This window comes from Pelophylax lessonae (genome assembly GCF_965119305.1).
Source record: "Pelophylax lessonae genome assembly, chromosome: 4".
NCBI lineage: Eukaryota > Metazoa > Chordata > Amphibia > Anura > Ranidae > Pelophylax > Pelophylax lessonae.
In genome coordinates, this window is record NC_138771.1 from 13,712,092 (window position 1) to 13,732,392 (window position 20,301).

The 20,301-nt window shown below is 49.0% G+C and overlaps 1 protein-coding gene across 3 annotated transcripts in view; it reads right to left on the reverse strand.

Moving 5' to 3' along the window:
- Window positions 1–3,244: 3,244 nt before the first annotated feature.
- The window catches only part of PAQR5 (progestin and adipoQ receptor family member 5), an 80,941-nt gene continuing 63,884 nt past the window's right edge, over window positions 3,245–20,301 (reverse strand). For all 3 annotated transcript variants that reach the window (XM_082253031.1, XM_082253032.1, XM_082253030.1), the window contains 2 exons: window positions 9,133–9,277; window positions 3,245–4,176 (listed from right to left, as the gene is read on the reverse strand). In XM_082253031.1, the coding sequence (XP_082109157.1) occupies window positions 3,944–4,176; window positions 9,133–9,277 (378 nt within the window). In that variant the 3' untranslated portion in view covers window positions 3,245–3,943. The remainder of the gene's footprint in view (window positions 4,177–9,132; window positions 9,278–20,301) is intronic.

The following is a 20,301-nucleotide window of genomic DNA, read 5'->3' on the forward strand; positions in this document are numbered from 1 at the left end:
CTTACAAGCACCATTCATTGTCAACCATCCCCTGACTGACATTTTTGACACTTTTGGGGGGACCAGTGACATTACTACAGTAATCCGTGCTAAAAATATGCACTGTTACTGTAATGACACTGGCAGGGAAGAGGTTAACAGTGTGGGTGATCAAGGGGTTAAATGTGAGCCTAGGGGAGTAATTCTAACTGTGGGGGGGGCGTGGCTTCTGAAATGACCATAGAGACCTGTGTTCCTATATAGAAGGATCACAGGGGCTCTATGATCATTCCAGAGAGAAGAACGGTGGGCTGTGTTTACAACAGCTGACCGCTCTCTCTCTCAGCTGGGAACGATCACGGGTGTCAAGCGACAATCGGAGCCGCCTGCCCCATGCATCGGCTTCCCCGCTGATGAGCTGCCCGCTGGTGGCGCGTGCTCGCTCCCTAGCCTCCTGCACGCGACTGACGTATAGCTACGTCGGTTTGCCCAGGAGCGGCTACCTGCCGCAGTATAACTGCGGCGGGCGGTCGTAAAGCGGTTAACAAAGGAGCTTGCACCCCTCTTGCTAATTAAAGAAGCAACTATACTGTTTTCAAAGTTTAGAAGAGTGGTACAAGCTTAATGCCTGTGCCACACTTTGTTAACTCTACCCAGTGAATCTACCTAGCAGGGACAGTAATAATCTCATAAGAGGTTCTAAATCTTCCTTATATATACACAGTATCTCACAAAAGGAAATATACCCCTCACATCTTTTGTAAATATTTTATTCTATCTTTTCATGTGACAAAACTGAGCCCCCGTTCACACTGGGGCGACCTGTCAGGCGAACTGGTCGCCTGACAGGTCGCCTTCCATAGAGAAGCTATGGACCCGTTCTAATAGGAGCGACACAAGTCGCTCCGACTTAGAAAAAGGGTCCGGAGCTTCTTTGGGGCGACCCGGAGCGACCTGCATAGACTTCAATATTATGAAGTCCGTGCCGGCCGCTCCGAGGTAGCGGTGCGAGCAGCACGACGCGACCTAAGAGGTCGCCCCGGGAAGTAGCGTCGCCCCAGTGTGAACGGGGCCTGAAGAAATGACACTTTGCTACAATGTAAAGTAGTGAGTGTACAGCTTGTATAACAGTGTAAATTTGCTGTCCCCTCAAAATAACTCAACACACAGCCATTAATGTCTAAACCGCTGGCAACAAAAGTGAGTACACCCCTAAGTGAAAATGTCCAAATTGGGCCCAAAGTGTCAATATTTTGTGTGGCCACCATTATTTTCCAGCACTGCCTAAACCCTCTTAGGCATGGAGTTCACCAGAGCTTCACAGGTTGCCACTGGAGTCCTCTTCCCCTCCTCCATGATGACATCACAGAGCTAATTGTAGCAAAGTGTCATTTCTTCAGTGTTGTCACATGAAAATATATAATAAAATATTTACAAAAATGTGAGGGGTGTACTCACTTTTGTGAGATACTGTAGTGTAGGTTGTATAAACTAAACAGAAGAATTACATAACAGTGAAGTAGCTGTCAAGTAAGAAACTTGATAATCCCTTCTGCAATGCATACTTGGTGGATGATTGAGTTACATTAATTTATGCGAGGCATGAGACTCGTAACACTTTGGAAATGAGCAGAGTGTTGTGAACTCTTGTGGTGGTAAATTGTGGGTATGGAGGTGCCTCTAGGAGACCTACGTGGTAGGAGAGGGAATTTGTAGTGATTTGTGCTGAGAGAGGGGGCTTTGGAGGGGGGGGGGGGGATTTATGCTCAGAAGGGAAATTTGAAGGGGGAGTGGATTTCTGTTAGGAAGGGGGATTTGACCTAGGAGGGGAAATTGGGAGGGGGATAAGTGCTAGGAGGGGAGATTTGTGCTTGGAGTGGGGAGTTAGGGAGGGAGAGGATTTGAGCGGGGGGGGGGGGGATTTGTAGTGGAGAAGGGGGAATAATTTTGGGGAGAGAAATTTAGCTTGCAAAGGAAATTTATGCTTAGGGGGTAAGTGTGAAGATTAGTGCTCAACTTTTTTTTAGGGTGGGGGGAGGATGTTTGCTGACACATAATGCACATTTTTTTTTTTTTTTTTTGGGGGGGGGGGGTTGTTTACTGACACACAATGCAGATTTTTTTTGGGAAGGGGGATAGGGTTTTTTTTCTGGCACCTTCAACCTTATCCCAGCACTGCACACCCAAGTCGAACTTCACACCCTACATTTTCATCCTTGCTTATATGTATTCCAAAAGAACTTGGAACACTCAGAACACAGTGCCTTGAGAAAGTATTCACACCCCTTGAAATTTTCCACATTTTGTCATGTTACAACCAAAAATGTAAATGTATTTTTTTGGGATTTTATGTGATAGACCGACACAAAGTGACACATAATTGTGAAGTGGTAGGAAAATGATAAATGATACAAATAAATCTGTGAAAGGTGTGTGTGTGTGTGTGTGTGAGGGGGGGGGGGTTGCATTTGTATTCACCCCTTGGAGTCAATACTTTGTAGAACCGCCTTTCCCTACAATTGCAGCTGCGAGTCTTTTTGGGGACGTCTCTACCAGCTTTGCACATCCAGAGAGGACATTTTTGCCCATTCTTCTTTGCAAAATATCTCAAGCTCTGTCAGGTTGGATGGAGAGCGTCTTGTGAACAGCAATTTTCAAGTCTTGCCACAGATTCTCAATGTGATTTAGGTCTGGACTGTGACTGGGCCATTCTAACACATGAATATGCTTTGATGAAAACCATTCCATTGTAGCTCTGGTTGGATGTTTCGGGTCGTTGTCCTGCTGGAAGGTGAACCTCCGCCCCAGTCTCAAGTCTGGCTGTTTTGAATGCTGTCATTTTTTTAAATCTGGCGCCGAGTACCCCGGATACTCACTTCCGGGTTTTTGCATGGAGACCCGATCAGACCCGAATGCGGCTTTGATCGGGTCTTCGGCGGCCGTGCAGGCTGGTTGCCCGGGTCTCCCGGTGGGACGGGAGACCCGGGCGAGCCGCATCGGTTGTCAATACAAGATAGTCGACCGTCGGCTTTGGACGCCGGGACTGGGGTGATGCCTGTAGCTGCTGGCATCACTCCGGTACAAGCACTTTCCCGAAATATCAGTAACCTCAGGGGCCGATTCCGATATTTGGGGAAAGTGCAGATCGGCCCTCGATATATCGGCTTTGCCGATAATCGGTTGATCCCTACTAGATAGTACTTTGTATATAATAAAATGAAGAAGTACACTGGACACTTTATATATAATAAATAGATCATGTTTATATATTAAATTATCTTGTTATAAAACGGTACAATTTCCTTCATATACAGATCAAACTGTTCAGTGCACAAGCAAAAAAAAGCGAGACATTTAGAACGATGCGGAGTTTGGAGTCAATGGAGTTAGCAGCCGGACATGGAAGTGCTTCTTTGGAGATTTTGCTTTGGCATTAGACAAAAATAAATCATCATGTAACTATTTGACTTACACAAAAGCATCACATTACAGCGCCTTCAAAATGGCCGCCACCTTTGTGGTTCACCTATAAAGGTTGGGTGGCGCAGCCAAAAGAATGCAGAACAATTTTTTTTTTTTTCATACCACTTGCTATATGAGCCATGTGATTCTTGAAAAGCCCCTTTTGCAACAGATTACAATCATCTGCGTCTTTATAAAGGTAACGTACATGGCTTTGCTGCTCCTTCCTATAAACAAAGAACAGATATTTTAACATTTTGGCAACTTCCACCTTAAATGTTCCCGATATAGGTCCATGAAGTGGTTCCATATTACTGTTAAACATTTGGAAAAAAACATTGGCAACGGTTCTGGTAAGTATATTCCTGAATCCTTAGGGGCTACACCCCAAGAATTAACAGATCTTCATTGTCTTTTCAGCAGGAGTGCTGGTTTCGTAACCATTCTCTACATTCAACGGTGCAGAATTATGCAAAAATTAAAAGAATCTGCAGATGTGAGCTCACAATCTCTTATTCTTCTTTGGCTTCCAGTACAGACCCCAAGAGAAAGCAGCAATAATTAGTAAAGTAATGGTCATTGCCAAACACCAGGCTCCCAAGGTGAGGGAGAGTGTGGGAACAGGGCCATTGTCCAGTAGCCATGTCCTCCGTAGATTCATATCCAGGATTAGCACCTCCATCTGGAAGTATGTACCCAGGATACCACACACATGGAATAGCTGATGACTGTGACCTAAAGCAAAAGAGGACATTTTTGTTAGGGTTTTAGATCAAAATACATCAAAATCATCAATAAGATATAGTTAGTGCACTGATAAATTTTGATATTTTGCACGCAAAGCTGAAACTGCACCCAAGAAAAAGCAGGTTTACCTCTTTAGGCTGTTGTAGTGCACCCCCTAGAGCAGTGCTCCCCAACCTTTTTATCGTCGCGGACCGGTAAACGTTTGATAATTTTTCCGTGGCCCATTTGTTTTGATTTAATAATTTTAATTTAATTGCATTTAAACATGCCAGCGTGCCCCCTTTTAATGCAGAGATGCCAGCGTGCCCCCTTTCAATGCAGAGATGCCAGCAAGCCCCCTTTCAATGCAGAGATGCCAGCATGCCCCCTTTCAATGCAGAGATGCCAGCATTCCCCCTCTCAATGCAGAGATGCCAGTGTTCCCCCTTTCAATGCAGAGATGCCAGCATGCCCCCTTTCAATGCAGAGATGCCAGCGTGCCTCCTTTCAATGCAGAGATGCCAGCTTGCCCCCTTTCAATGCAGAGATGCCAGCGTTCCACCTTTCAATGCAGAGATCATTGTGCCCCCTTTCAATGCAGAGATGCCAGCATGCCCCCTTTCAATGCAGAGATGCCAGCGTGCCCCCCCCCGTGAGACCAGTAGACTTACCTCAGGCAGCGGCGGCTTCTCCTCGGTCCTCCCGCCTCCTCCTCGGCCAATGGCATGGGGTTTGCCTTTCGGCCAATCAGGAAGCGGGAGGATCCGCTTCCTGATTGGCCAGGAGGATGATCCATGTGACAATAGCGAATTTTCATTCGCTATTGTCACACAATGGGTGTGGGCTCTGCGCCCCGGCCGCCACTGCCGAGACAGTAAAATAATTTAAAGTTCCTCGGGCGGCCCGGTACCGTTTGATCCATGGACCGGTACCGGTCTGCGGCCCGGGGGTTGGGGAACACTGCCCTAGAGAGCCGCTGGTGAATGTAGCATTATTCTCTAGTTAGGGCACACACAGCCAGGCACATAGATTTTCTTCACTCTTCCACTGGTTCAAAGGAACTGTCCAGGGGTCTTTTTTTAAGGCTTTATTGGAACATGGAGCATGGGAGCACGGGATACCCCAGAACTGAAGAACTCTTCTCTAGCTTGTTGAGCTATGCAAAAATGTCCCACAGAATCTCTAATGCTGTCAGGAGACCTGGATAATTTCCAATGGACCAAAATAAAAACTGCACAGTGTCACTTCCAGCACCAGAGTCTCACACGGCCACAGGATCATCGGTTGCCTCCTTCCAATATCCACCAGTCACTCTCCAGTGAGGGAGACACAAACTCACACCACCATAGGACATCTGGAGACCTTTCCACCCCAACTTCCTCCTTGTACTCTCCAGTGACCTTCTCCAGACCCAAACGAACTCCAGGACTACACTTGTGCAAAAAGGTCCCCCAGCTGAAGCCTCAGCTGGGACCTCACTGTCTTCTAGATGGCACTTTCAGAAATCCTGAGCCAAGCGCAGGGCCCCTGCACAGGAGACTCCTCCAGCATGACTGGACCCAGGAACTCTGAACCTCCTGCTTAAGGCTGCAGACTATTTATGGGCTCTTTCACCACCTTCTGGGCACACCTCCCCAGGGATTGGCTGGAGTTCCATAAACATACAGGCTGCTTCCTTTGTTATTCCCCCCACTATAATTCTAGAATCCTCTAGAGTGCAGGGGGGAGTAATCAGAGCAGCAGTTCATCAGACACTAATCAGGCCTAAATAATCAATCCCAGCTCCACTGATTATAGATAGAGGAGCTGACTACTCTAGGAGGGTGCTACACTGGTTTAAGGCAATATTTTGGTCTAGACATCAAGTGAGGAAGTCCCTTATATTCATTATCAGCTTTAGGCTCAAGCCTCCACTGTATGTCCTTCACTCTTATGGGTAGTTGGAGTGACAATCTCTACAGATCTCTGACAATTTGTTCCCCAATCTGCCCCAACCATACATATGCCCAGGACACTGTGGTATCATGTGATGGGAGGGGGGGGAGGGCACCACAGGGAGGATGGGCAAGTGGATTTCTGTTGGGGGGGGGAGAGTTTTTTGGGGGGGGGGGCGGTAGGGGATATAAATTGTTCTAGGAGGGGAAATTTGGGGAGGAGTGCTGTGAGTGCCGATTTGAGGGTATTTGTGTTGGGAGGGGAGGGAAGGAAGAAGATTCGTGCTAGCAGGGAGAATTTTGGGGGGTTTGTGCCAGAAAAGGTAATATGGTGGTGGTGGGGGGGGGATTTGTGCTTGTGCTGGGGGGGGGATTTTTATTGGGGAGGGATTTTTATTTGGGGGGGGGGATTAGTACTAGCAGGGATAATTGGGGGTATTTGTGCTAGGAGGAGGGGATTTGTGCTAGGTTGGGAAATTTGGGAGAATTTGTGCTGGGGGGAGAGGATTTGTACTAGGAAGGGGGGGGGGGGTGGATTTGTGCTGGGGGCATATAATGGGGAATGAGAGGATTTGAGCGGGGAGGGGGGGGAGAGAATTGTGCTGGGAGAGGGATTTCAGGAGGAGGCAGAATTGTATTGGGAGGGGGAATTCATGCTTAAGGGGTGAGCATGCAGATTAATGCTTGAGGGAGGGATTTTAGCGGACACATAATGTTCATGCATCTTGGGGGCACGTCATTTGGCATGGCCGCCCTGGGCTCTAGATGACCTTGTCCCGGCACTGCATATGCCCACAAGTCCTTGCACCCCCATCTACATTGGTAGGAATTTCTCCTGTTGATTTAGGCGAACTCCTACTTGTATACAGCAAACTTGTTAAAATGATGATCTCCTTTGAATGGGACTAGCTAATCTCAAGGAACGGTCTAGTGATGAAGTAATCCAGTGAATGCCCTATACCAGAGGTAGGCAACCTTGGCCCTTCAGCTGTGCTGAAACTACAAATCACATCATGCCTCTGCCTTGGGGAGGCACGCCTGTGGCTGTCAGAGTGTTGCAGTGCCTCATGGAACTTGCAGATCTACAACAGCTGGAGTGCCAAGGTTGCCTACCCCTGCTCTATACCATACTAGGAGATGTTAAAATAGCACAATGTAATTATAACCCCCCCCCCCCCCCCCATTTTCCCAGCTTCATTGGTGTTCGTGCAACTATAACCGTCAATTTCCCTGCCACCAATGAAGCTGGGGAAAGGGGAGTTATAATCATTAGGACTTCCACCGGTGTAGTTGGTGAAAAGGTGGTTACAATGGTGGGAATGGAATTATAACTCCAGGGATATAATTACACTGCCACCAATAACGCAAAGGGGAAAACTATAATGAATGTGAATGCAAGAAAGAACTTGCTGAATCCTGCAGTGGGACCCCCTTCCAGTGGCAGCTGGTGCTCCATGGGCCGGGGGGGGGGGCAGCAGACGGACCACATCACACCCCTCCCTGGACCACACAAGCTCCAGCCTGCAAACCAAACCCCCCCCCCCCGGTCGCCGGCTCACTCACCCTGGGCAGGCAGTGGCGGCAGCGGCTTCCCCCTCGGTCTCCTCCGTGGGCTTCCCCTGCGTCTCCTCCCTCCTCCTACTTCTTGGCCAATAGCATGGCTTCTCCTTTCGGCCAATTGGGAAACGGGTCTCAGGACCCGCTTCCTGATTGGCCAGGAGGAGAATCCGTGTGGCAATTGCGAATATTCATTCGCTATTGTCACACAAATGGGTGGGCTCAGGGCGCAGTGCCCTGCGCCCACCATTTTTTGAAGCCTAATAGAGCCTCAACTTGTATCATATATTGAGGCTCTTCCGGGAACGCCACCTAGCGTGCGTTCCACGGAGGACAGGAAGTGACGTCGATGGTTCGGCATAACCGTAAATGCATCGTGTTTCGCCCCACCCTCCAGGGCATCATCAAAGGACATCTTTCTAATTTCAGCTTGTTCAATTAAGCTTTGACAAAAATAACTGGAATCTGACTGGCTACCATGCACAGCTTCCACAGATTTTACACCCAGTTTGAGTAAATCAACCCCAATGTAATTTATTTATTTTTTTCTCTTTGCTGGCTGGCAAGTTTGCCAGGAAAACACAAAAGTGTTTTGTTTGCTCTGTGTAAAGCCTTTCCATGTGCACCTTACTCTAAAAGCTATAATTTAGGGAAACTTAGGGGTACAGCTGAAGGTTCCCATATCCGATTCCGATGACCCACACAGAAGGAGGAGGGAGCTGGCATGGAAAAGATCCAGTTTAGGCTCATGTGACGGTACTCACCGTCACTGGGAGTGAAAGAAAGATACTTAATGGTTTGGATTGCTTCAAGTGGGACAGTAATATTTGTCAGCAATATCACTCAAGAAATATGACGATTTAATCCCACTTTACACTTTGAGACCTATAGTCTGTTGCCATGAAGTCTGACTCCTAAATAATCATAGCAATACGTAGATGTGTATGCCATGTACTTCAAAGTAGGAGACGGACAGACTGTCATTGGCAGTCTTGTCCTATTGTCTGTTTTGAGGTGGGATGTGGATTGTGTTAAGTCTGCCTGTCCCATTGTTAAATGTTAATGACCTCACATTGTTCTGTCCAGATGGCTAGATAATTAGTTCAGGTTAATTCTGTTTCTGTATACAATTTCATCTGCATATGATAATGTAATCAATTGACCCCTGACCTGTGTGTGGTGATCTGATCAGGAGGGGGCTGTGCATGCTGTATATAAATTCCATGTGACTGTTCAATAAAGAGAGATTCCAGTACAAGCTAAGTTGTTGGCTAGCCTTGTATGAGGGCGGCAGGGAAAATCTGGTATATATGTTCATGACTGCAAGGAAGCCGTATACTGACGGAAGACCACAAACACAGTGTGGGTCGGCGGTTCCGTTACAGCTCAATACATGCAATCAAGAGAAACTTGTAATGTCCAATGGATGGCAATCCATGATAGAAGCCTGTCTGTAGAAAAGCCAGACACTCACCTACATAATCGAAGCACCCCGGGGCAAGTCTTTCTGGAAGGTGTGTGGCAAACAGAAAGCCAGTTAAGAAGGCCAAAGCTGTGTGCCAGAGATGCATGGTCAGCGCAGCGTTGTGTGTACAATCCTCACCGGAGCAAAGAAACAGCTGTGCAAAAAAAAAGGATATGGAGTTAGAAGGCTGCACTGCGCCACCCTTTTTAGATGGTACATAATCAAGTGTCCTTGTCATTTGTAGGAATGTGTTACTGAAAACACTATATTGTCAAAAGTATTGGGACGCCTGCCTTTACACACACATGATCTTTAATGACATCCCAGTCTTCATCCGTAGGGTTCAACATTGAGTTGGCCCACCCTTTGCAGCTATAACAGCTTCAACTCTTCTGGGAAGGCTGTCCACAAGGTTTAGGAGTGTGTCTATGGGAATGTTTAACCATTCTTCCGGAAGTGCATTTGTGGGGTCAGGCACTGATGTTGGACAAAAAGGCCTGACTCATAGTCTCTGCTTGAATTCAAGGCATTCTATTGGGTTGAGGTCAGGACTCTGTGCAGGCCAGTCAAGTTCCTCCACCCCAATCTCGCTCATCCATGTCTTTATGGACCTTGCTTTGTGCACTGGTCCAAATCATTTGGTGGAGGGGGGATTATGGTGTGGGGTTGTTTTTCAGAGGTTGAGCTTGGCCCCTTCGTTCCAGTGAAGAGAACTCTTAGATGTCAGCATACCAAGACATTTTGGACAATTTCATGCTCCCAACTTTGTGGGAGGAGTTTGGGGATGGCCCCTTCCTGTTCCAACATGACTGCACGCCAGTGCACAAAGCAAGGTCCATAAAGACATGGATGAGCGAGTTTGGGGTGAAAACAAATGCAGAAACCACATCTAATGATTGGCAAGCTGTAATATTTTACATTTTTGGTTCAATACCACTTTAACCATAAATGATGGCCTTAACATTATTGCTCTCACTCAAGGCGATATCTCATGTGTAGTGCAATTGTGGTTTACATACACTTGCAGGACTTCTGCACATGTTTGCATTTGCATATATATCCGATAGGTATGCCTCTAAATGGTTTTATTATTTTTATTCATTTCATTACTTTTATTTATTTTTTTACATTTTTATTTTTATCTTTTTTTGCAATCACAAGAGGGGGCTATGTGATCATTTTGGCCAGGTGACATGGTACTCAGTGAGTTTGATTTACTAAAGGCAATTAGACTGTGCACTTTTGCAAGTGCAGTTGCTGCAGAGCTTAGTAAATGAGGGGGAACTTTGCTGGACTTCCATCATCCAATCATGTGCAAGCAAAAATGCTGTTTTTATTTTCCTTACATGGGATTGGGTATTCCTTGCAAAGCGAAGCTTCATTTCATTTACTAGGCTCTGGAGAAACTTGCAAAGCACACAGTCTATTTACTTTCAGTAAGTCAACTCCAATGTCTGTTCAGCAGATATTGATTTTGATGGGGATTTTGATAAATTTTTCAACATTGGTATGCAAACTTTTGAGCGTTTTTGAGCTTTGGCTGTTTTTTTTTTTTTTTTTTTTTAGCCACTACAGAAAAATATAATCTGTTTCATCATTTGTTGCTATGTTTTTCAGCTTTTCATCTGCTTTTAATTATTATTATTATGTATTTTTTTTTTACTTTCTTTGTAAGGGGTTAAGGCTCCATTCATAGGCATTTCGGATCACGATCTTTAACTTCTTTTGGGCGTCAGGCATCCCGCAATTCTTTTTGCGAGATTTTACCGTGATTTGCCGTGCCACATTTGGGGTGCCATTGCAAGTCCCGGGAATCGCTCGGGCGCCCCGCGACTTGCAATGGTTCAGAATCGTGGGCAGAATCACAGCAATTCTGTCGCGATCCAAAACTCCTATATGTGAACGGAGCCAAAGGGTTATGGTTAGAGATTTCTCTCATTGGGGTCCCTGAAATGCATGCCACATCCCTAACATCAATCAAGAAAAAGAAAATCCCCTAAAGTTGGGACTTTAACCGCTTGCCGACTGCTCACAGTATATTTACTGTGGCAGTCAGCCCCTCACAGGCAGAGTGACGTAGGTCTACGTCGCTCGCCTGTGAGGCTCTGGGGCGCGAGCGCGCGCCCGCGGAGGCGCGCTCCCGCTCCCGCGCGGTCACGGACCCCCCCCGCGCGTGTGACCAGCGGACCCGATGTCCGCCGGTCACTCGGCGATCGGCGGGGGAGAGGGAGAATGTCAGGCAGCTTGTGTAAACAAGCCACCTGTCATTCTCCTCGCTGTAAAGACACTGATCACACGGATCTAGTATGTAGATCCGTTGATCAGTGTCCTTACAGCTCAAGCCACAGCCAATCACAGTAGAAAGCACACCCCTAGGGACACACACAGCCCCTCCCTCCCAAATAAAGTTAACCCCTTCACTAGCAGTGTATTTTTACAGTAACAGTGCATATGTATAGCACTGATTACTGTAGAAATGTCACTGGTACCCCCAAAAGTGTCAAAAATGTCAGTCAAGGGTCCGATCTGTCCGCCCCAATGTCGCAGTACCGCAAAAAAAAAAATCGCAGATCGCCGCCATTACACGTTAAAAAAAAAAACAACAAAAATGACAAAAATCTTTCCCTTTGTTAGTAAACGCGATAACTTTTGCGCAAACCAATCAAAATATGCTTTTTGCGATTTTTTTTACCAAACATAGGTAGCATAAAACAAATTGGCCGAAAATGTTAAAAAATTTTGATTTTTAAATTTTTTTTTGGGGAATTTCATATAAAAAAAAATGTGAAAAATATTGTTGTTTTTGCAAAATGTACGCTCTTTTTTTGTTTATAGCGCAAAAAGTAAAAATCGCACGGGTGATCAAATACCACCAAAAGAAAGCTCTGTTTGTGGGAAAAATTCGTTTAGGTACAGCGTCGCACGACCGCGCAATTGTCCGTTAAAGTCACGCAGTGCCGAATCGCAAAATACCCCCTGGTCGTTAAGCAGGAAAATCCTCCGGGGCTTAAGTGGTTAAAGGCAATTAAACATTCACAAGAAACAATGTAACATTAATAAATTTTATCATGAAGAAAATCAAAAACAAAAATGATTAATAAATCATTAACTGATTTATTAATCATTTTTGTTTTTGATTTTCTTCATAATAAGATTTATTAATGGTACATTGTTTCTTTTGAATGTTTAAGTGCCTTTAAAGTCCCAACATTAGGGGATTTTCTTTTTCTTGAAGGGTTATGGTTAGGGGTTTATTATTTATGTAATTATTTATTTGGCGGGTTAGGGTTAGGGGTTCATTTTAGGGTTAGAGGTTATTTTTATTTATTATGAATTTTTACTGATTTTATGTATGTTTTTATGATGGTTCTTTAATTGTTTTATTTATTATTTATTTTTATTTAGTTATTGCATTACAGAAACATAGAAACATAGAATGTGTCGGCAGATAAGAACCATTTGGCCCATCTAGTCTGTCCAATATATCTGAATCCTATGAATAGTCCCTGGCCCTATCTTATATGAAGGATAGCCTTATGCCTATCCCATGCATGCTTAAACTCCTTCACTGTATTTGCAGCTACCACTTCTGCAGGAAGGTTATTCCATGCATCCACTACTCTCTCAGTAAAGTAATACTTCCTCATATTACTTTTAAACCTTTGCCCCTCTAATTTATAACTGTGTCCTCTTGTAGTAGTTTTTCTTCTTTTAAATATGCTCTCCTCCTTTACCGAGTTGATTCCCTTTATGTATTTAAAAGTTTCTATCATATCCCCTCTGTCTCTTCTTTCTTCCAAGCTATACATGTTAAGGTCCTTTAACCTTTCCTGGTAAGTTTTTTCCTGCAATCCATGTACTAGTTTAGTAGCTCTTCTCTGGACTCTCTCTAGAGTATCTATATCCTTCTGGAGATATGGCCTCCAGTACTGCGCACAATACTCCAAGTGAGGTCTCACCAGTGTTCTGTACAGCGGCATAAGCACTTCTCTCTTTCTACTGCTTATACCTCTCCCTATACATCCAAGCATTCTGCTGGCATTTCGTGCTGCTCTATTACATTGTCTTCCCACCTTTAAGTCTTCTGAAATAATTACTCCTAAATCCCTTTCCTCAGATACTGAGGTCAGGACTGTGTCAAATATATTATTATATATATTATTATATATATTATAGCAGAAAAATGCTCAAAAACGCACAAAACGATTACATTTATTTGGAACAAGATAAAAAGCCTAAAAATTGTAGAAATCTACATTTTTTAGGCTTTTTATTTTGGTGTTCAAGCTACAAAACGCTGAGATGTGAATGGGACCCAAGGGTCTCTACTCTTTGCCCGGTAAAAAACAAGCACTAGGTGTGGCCGTGGCATGGATTCAGAACACTGAAGATGGGTCATGGATGGGTATTCCAGCATGACAAGTTCATTCATAAGATGTGATGTAGTTCATGAATAAATCCCGGTGCAGATGATAAGACAGGGTTCATAAGCGTTGATATATCCACCACCAATGAATGAAATGCACACTCACCAGAGCCAGGTGCTGTCTATATTATAGGACAGCGTAAAGATATAATTCAGCAAGTATCGTGGCCTTCGGACATCAAGATATTCAACACGCGTCATCAGGAGCTTTGCCAGTGTTACTCAAATTTTACTTATTAAAAGTTTAAATATCTTTCGTACTGCACCGTGAGCCTCTCTCCCCCTTTTTTTTATTATAATCTCATATGACGAGTTGAGAGGATAAACTTTTTGGAGTTCGTTCCTGAGACCGGATGTTGTTGAATATCTTGATGTTCGAAGGCCACGATACTTGCTGAATTATACCTTTAAGCTGGATACACACTATCCAATTTTTGTGGTTAGATTTTCTTCAGATTTACCTTTTCTATGTAGTGCAAGGGCCTGCCAGATTGCATACAAATTGAAAGTGTTTAGGTTTGACCTCATATTATATGGTTTTGGTAAGTCTAAAAGGAAAAAGTCTTCAGAAAATCTTATAGTGTGTATGGCCCATTACGCTGTCCAATAATATAGACAGCACCTGGCTCTGGTGAGTGTGCATTTCATTCATTGGTGGTGGATATATCAACGCTTATGAACCCTGTCTTATTATCTGCACCGGGATTTATTCATGAACTATATCACATCTTATGAATTAACTTTTCATGATATAATTTAGTATATTCCCCTCACAGGGACTATTCTGGTTGTATTTTATTATAGTATATTAATAATTTTTTCTGAAGCGCAGCAGAAACCCACCATTTTTTTTTCTGTATTTCAGTGTATGTATATTTACGCTTTTTTTTGCTAGCTGCTGTTACATCAGATCATTAGCGCTGAATTGTTATCTTTGTTTTTATTCCAGCATGACAATGATCTAAAACATACCACCAAGGCAACAAAGGAGTGGCTCAAGAAGAAGCACATTAAGATCATGGAGTGGCCTAGCCAGCTTCCAGACCTTAATCCTATAGAAAATGTATAGAGGGAGCTGAAACTTCCAGTTGCCCAGCAACAGCCAAGAAGCCTTAAAGCGGAGTTCCAGCCATTTCACTCACCTGTCCAACGGTCCAGCGATGCGGCCGCCCGAAGCCTCGATCCTCTCCCTCGGCGCCGGCATCACTGCTGTGGGCACCCGGCTGTGACAGTTTGCCGCTTCACAGCCGGGTACCCACTGCGCATGCGCGAGTCGCGCTGCGCGTCTTGATTGGCCGGCAATCTTCTGGGACCTCTGACGTGTCCCAGAAGATTGCAGGGAGGGGGGAGGAGAACTTCCGTTCAGGGCGCCGCGGCGCTCCGAGCGGAAGTGGGAGCGGGTACCTGTCAAAACTAGGTACCCGCTCCCCCCCCCAAAAAAAAATGACATGCCAAATGTGGCATGTCAGGGGGTTAGAATACCTAAAGCGGAAGTTCCACTTTTGGGTGGAACTCCGCTTTAAGGATTTAGAGAAGATCTGAAAAGAAGAGTGGACCAAAATCCCTCCTGAGATGTGTGCAAACCTGGTCACCAACTACAAGAAAAGCAAGGCCCGAAGCGAAAAAAAAAAAAAAAAAAAATAGCGCAGGGCAGACATGACCATGTGAAGAGGGGAGACAGGGCAGGTGTGAGTTAAATTAAATTGTTTTGAGTTGGGGGGTATTCAGGGATTGGTGTATCAGGTTTGGGAGGGGTTGAGGTACAGTTAGGAGGGGTGGCCCCTCAGATTGGAGGTCAGTGGAAGTTCAACGGACGAAGGAAGAAGAAGCTTGGTCACCCACCTTTTTCACTGCAGAGCATCTCACCTCAGCTTCCCTGGTCTGTGATGGCGGATTTGGACGTTTTGCTGGAGCAAATCAAGGCCGCTGCCGCGGTGAAGGGGACTGAGTGGCTCCGGTCCCAGGTCTCCACGTTGATGGGGGTTCAGGACTCTGCACAGGATTCGGAGGGGCTTGCGGTCCCGCGGGCTCGGCGGTCACGGCCGCCGGAGCGTTTTTCACCGGACCCTTCCCCTCGAGCTCAGCGTCATCCTAGGAGCCCCGACAGGGACCCTTCAGGGCCGCCGGCTAAGCGTACTCCTGCTGCGGCCGTGCGCGCCTCTGGGAGGAATCCTCTGCATGGACGGAGCTCTGGGGGTAGTGGGGGGAGGCGGCCTTCGGTCTCTCCCCGTCCCTCTCGCCGGGGTGCTACTGGACTGGCGGGCTCCCCTACTGGCGATGCTCCGGTCGGAGGGGTGCCTCGGCGTGGGAGCGGCTTCATGGCGGACGGTGGCAGCAGTGATCGGCGGGACTCGGAGTCGGCCTCGGCTGGGCGCAGAGAGATGACGCGGCGGGGCAAGTCACGTGGCCGGGTCATCGGAAGTTCGGCTGGTTCACAGAGGTCTCCGTCGGGCGGAGCTGGAGTACGGGGGCGTGGACGCCTGTCGCTCGGCTCTGCAGATGGCAGGAGTGCGACACCTGGTGGACGGATGTCGGCGGTGCCCGGGGACGATCGTTCGGAAGGCGAGGTGTCCGGATCGGATGTGGAAGAGGAGGTCGGTGGTCGGTCGGCGACGAGGGAGGCTGGATCGGCGGCTGGGGGCGCCCCCCCTGGGCAGACAGGTGAGGTCACAATTCCTTCTCTGGCTTTGTCTGATTTGCGGGGCTTGTTTGATGTGGGGGGTGGGAGTGCTGGAGGGGCTCGGGGGGTGGGGGTGTCCCGGCCAGTGGGGGCGGGGACCCCGGAAGGGGGTGATGATGGGGGTTTGAGGGGCTTCCTCCTGGGTCTACGGGACCTCTTGGGGCGTTTGCCCCCGGGGGACGGGGGCCGCTTGTCTCCAGCGGCGGCTTGGGTGCCTCCGGCGGGGGGCTCGGGCACGGAGCCGGGGGGGGCCCCGGGGCTGGCGGGGCCGTCTTCCACGGGGCTAGTTGCGGGGGGGGCTGGGGCCCCTCCCCAGGTTGTTGGTGCGCCGGCAGTGGTGGCAGTGACGGCCGGGGCGGCGGGGGACAAGACCGGGACGGCGAAGGAGGGGAAGGCGGACGCTGTTCGCCTGGACGATTCAGCGAAAGGTGAGGTATATGTTTGTTTTGAGGGCCCATTGGGGGCACATTTGAAGCAGGAAGTCCGGGAGAAGATCTGGAAGGGTGAGTACGTGGAAATCTTCACGCTGTTGCCCCTCGAGAAGTTTCACCTGGACAGGGTTAAACCGGAGGAGCGCAAGAAGGAGGACGAGGAGGCGCGACGCTATCGGCTTATCCCTCGGACCTTCGCCAATTGGCTGCAGGCCTTTGCCATTCTGGCGGGCGTCATAGGGGAAAAGGCGCCGGAAAACTGCTCGGCCCTGTTCTGCTACATGGACGCTGTAGGGGAAGCCTATCGGGTTTACGGGGGGTCGGCCTGGCTGCGGTACGACGAACAGTTCCGGCAGCGGAAGGCGGTTAGGCCGTCCTTGCGGTGGGACCACAAGGACATCAGCCTGTGGATGCGGCTCATGTCGTCTGCGAAGGCTCCGAATCAGTTTTTTCCAGGGGGGGCCGGTGGTTCTGCGACCCCGGGACAGCCGGCCGCAAAGAGGAGGGGTTTCTGCTGGCAATTTAATGAGGGTTCCTGTAAGTTCGGTGGCACATGTCGCTTCAAACATGAATGCTCCGGTTGCGGAGGTTCCCATGCCTTGGCTCGGTGTTTTAAGTCCGGAAAAGGGCGGTCCGGAGAGCCTTCGCACAAAGGGGACGACGCCGGTGAGGGTGGAAAGGCTGCGGCCTTTTCTAGATAGGTACCCCGATAGGGCGGCTGCCCGACTTCTGGGGGAGGGTTTTGCGGTGGGTTTTCGTATCCCTTGCTCTTTGGCCTCGGTGCCGCCGGTGGCGAGGAATTTGCGTTCGGCATTGCGCCACCCTTTGGTGGTGTCGGATAAGTTGCACAAGGAAGTGGCTCTCGGTCGCATGGCGGGCCCGTTCTCGGAGGTGCCGGTGCGTGACTTGGTGGTTTCGCCGTTGGGGGTGGTTCCCAAGAAGGAACCCAACAAGTTTCGCCTCATTCACCACCTCTCCTTCCCAAAGGGTGGGTCTGTGAATGACGCCATCGACCCGGATGCCTGTACGGTGTCTTACATTTCCTTTGACGCCGCGGTGGCCTGGGTGCGACATTATGGGCGGGGGGCCTTGATGGCCAAATCGGACATTGAGGCGGCGTTCAGGTTGCTCCCGGTTCACCCGGACAGTTTTCGATTGCTGGGCTGCCGGTGGCAAGGGGCGTATTATGTGGATCGCTGCCTTCCTATGGGCTGCTCCATATCGTGCGCGCTGTTTGAGACCTTCAGTTCCTTGGTGGAGTGGGTGGTTCGGGAGGTTTCCGGTGTGAATTCGGTGATCCACTATTTGGACGACTTTCTGTGTGTGGGCCCGCCCTCTTCCAACGGGTGCGCGATCCTGCTTGCCACGTTGCAGCATGTGGCCGGGAGCTTCGGCATTCCGTTGGCCCCCGACAAGACGGAAGGCCCGACCACGGTGCTCAGCTTCCTGGGCATTGTCGTGGATTCGGAGGCCATGGAGTGTCGCCTACCGGAGGATAAATTGGGGGCTTTGAGAGCTGAAATTGAAGGGGTGCTGGGTTTGCGCAAGATTCAGTTGCGCAGCTTGCAGTCGTTGCTGGGTAAATTGAATTTTGCCTGCCGCATTATGCCCATGGGCCGGGTTTTCTGCCGACGGCTGTCGGCGGCGACTTCGGGGGTGAAGTTGCCCACTCACTTCGTCAGGCTCAACAGGGAACACAGGGATGACTTGCGTCTGTGGCACGGTTTTTTGGCCACATACAATGGTAGATCCTTGTGGATGGCCGGGCCGATCAGCAACTTTGATTTGGAACTGTTTACCGATGCTGCTGGTTCGGCGGGGTACGGGGCTTTTCACCGGGGGGCGTGGAGCGCCGCCCCTTGGCCGGGGGCATGGCAGGTAGCGGGGCTGGTCAGCAACTTGGTGTTGCTGGAACTGTTCCCGGTGGTGGTGGCCCTGGAGATTTGGGGGGCGGAGTTCAGGAACCTGAAGGTTCGCCTCCATTGCGACAATCTCGGGGTGGTTCAGGTGATCAACCGCGCGTCGGCTTCGTCTCAGCCGGTGGTGCGCCTCCTCAGGTATTTGGTTTTGCGGTGTCTACGGTTGAATGTTTTCCTGTACGCTGTGCACATTCCGGGGGTTAAGAATGATATTGCTGACGCGCTGTCTCGTTTTCAGTGGGACAGGTTCCGGGAGTTGGCACCGGCAGCGGAGCAACGCGGAGTCACGTGTCCGGAGTGGCTATGGGGGATTGCCTTGGGGTCCTCGCTGGATGGATCAGGAAGTCGGTGAGCGAGTCCACGTGGTCGGCTTATTGCAAGGTATGGTTGGAGTGGCTGGAGGTGTTGCGGGTGGCATCGGTGGATCCTCTGGGTCCGGAGGTCAGGTGGGTGTTACTTTCTTTTGTCTCTGATCATTTTGAGAGGGGCGCGTCGGCTTCCGCTGTGGCTCGCTAGTTGTCCGGCTTGGCCTTTCTGTTTAAATTTCTGGGTTGTCAGGATTACACGAAGGACTTCGTGGTGAGACAAGCGTTACGGGGCTATTCCAGGGCTTATCGGAGGAGGGACACTAGGCGCCCGGTGTCCTTCGCTCTTTTGAAGGACGTCTGCCGGCAATTGGGGGAGCACTGCGCCTCGAGTTACGAGGTGGTGTTGTTTAGGGCGGCCTTTTCTCTCGCTTTTTTCGGGGCTTTCCGGATTGGGGAATTGGTCAGCTCCTCCCGGACGGTGCCGGGGGGCCTATTGGGTCAGGATGTCTCTGTCGGTCGGGAGGGGGTTACTATCCTCCTTCGACGGTCCAAAACGGACCAGAGTGGCAAGGGGGTCCGTGTCCGGTTGTTCGCGGTGCCGTCTTCACCGCTGTGCCCGGTAGGGGCGGTTCGGGATTACTGGGCAATCCGCCCTTCGCGGCCCGGTTCATTTTTAATGCATGCGGACGGGTCGTCGTTATCTCGTTTTCAATTTGTATCGGTGTTCAGAAGGTGTGTGGGCTCTTTGGGTTTGGATGCCAGTAGGTTTGCATCTCATTCCTTTCGGATCGGGGCGGCCACTGAGGCTGCACGCTGGGGATTGAACGACGATGCGGTCAAACGCATTGGGCGCTGGGAGTCTAGGAGGTTCTTGTTGTACGTTCGTCCACAGCTGTTGGTGTAGGGTATGTACGGGGGGTGGTTTTGTCGCTGGGGGGGTGTGGGCCCGGCTGGTTATCTGATTATTGGTTGGTTTTCTTTTCCTTTTGTCCCCTTTTCTTGTAGGTTTGGAACCCTGCCTTGTTTGGATCGTGGGACACTCGTATGTTTTCTGGGGGGCCCGGAGAGCTGATGTGCGTCCTAATGGTAGACAACTTGGTTTTTCTCGGCACGAGGCTTGTGTCAGGTGGCTGGGGGTGCCGGGGCTTACTTGGGGCAGGGTCCTTCCCGAAGTGCATCGTTTCGCCCGGTTGGACAGGCAGCCAGATGTTTTGGTGCTGCATGCCGGGGGCAACGGTTTGGGGGCCAGGTCCGCGCGGGCCTTGATCAGGGACATAAAGTTGGATTTCCTTAGGCTGCGCACGGCTTTTCCGGCGCTGCTTGTAGTTTGGTCGGATATGGTGGCCCGCACGTCCTGGCGCATGGCCAGGTCGGTCGCGCGCCTTAATAAGGCTCGGATTAAGTTGAACAAGGA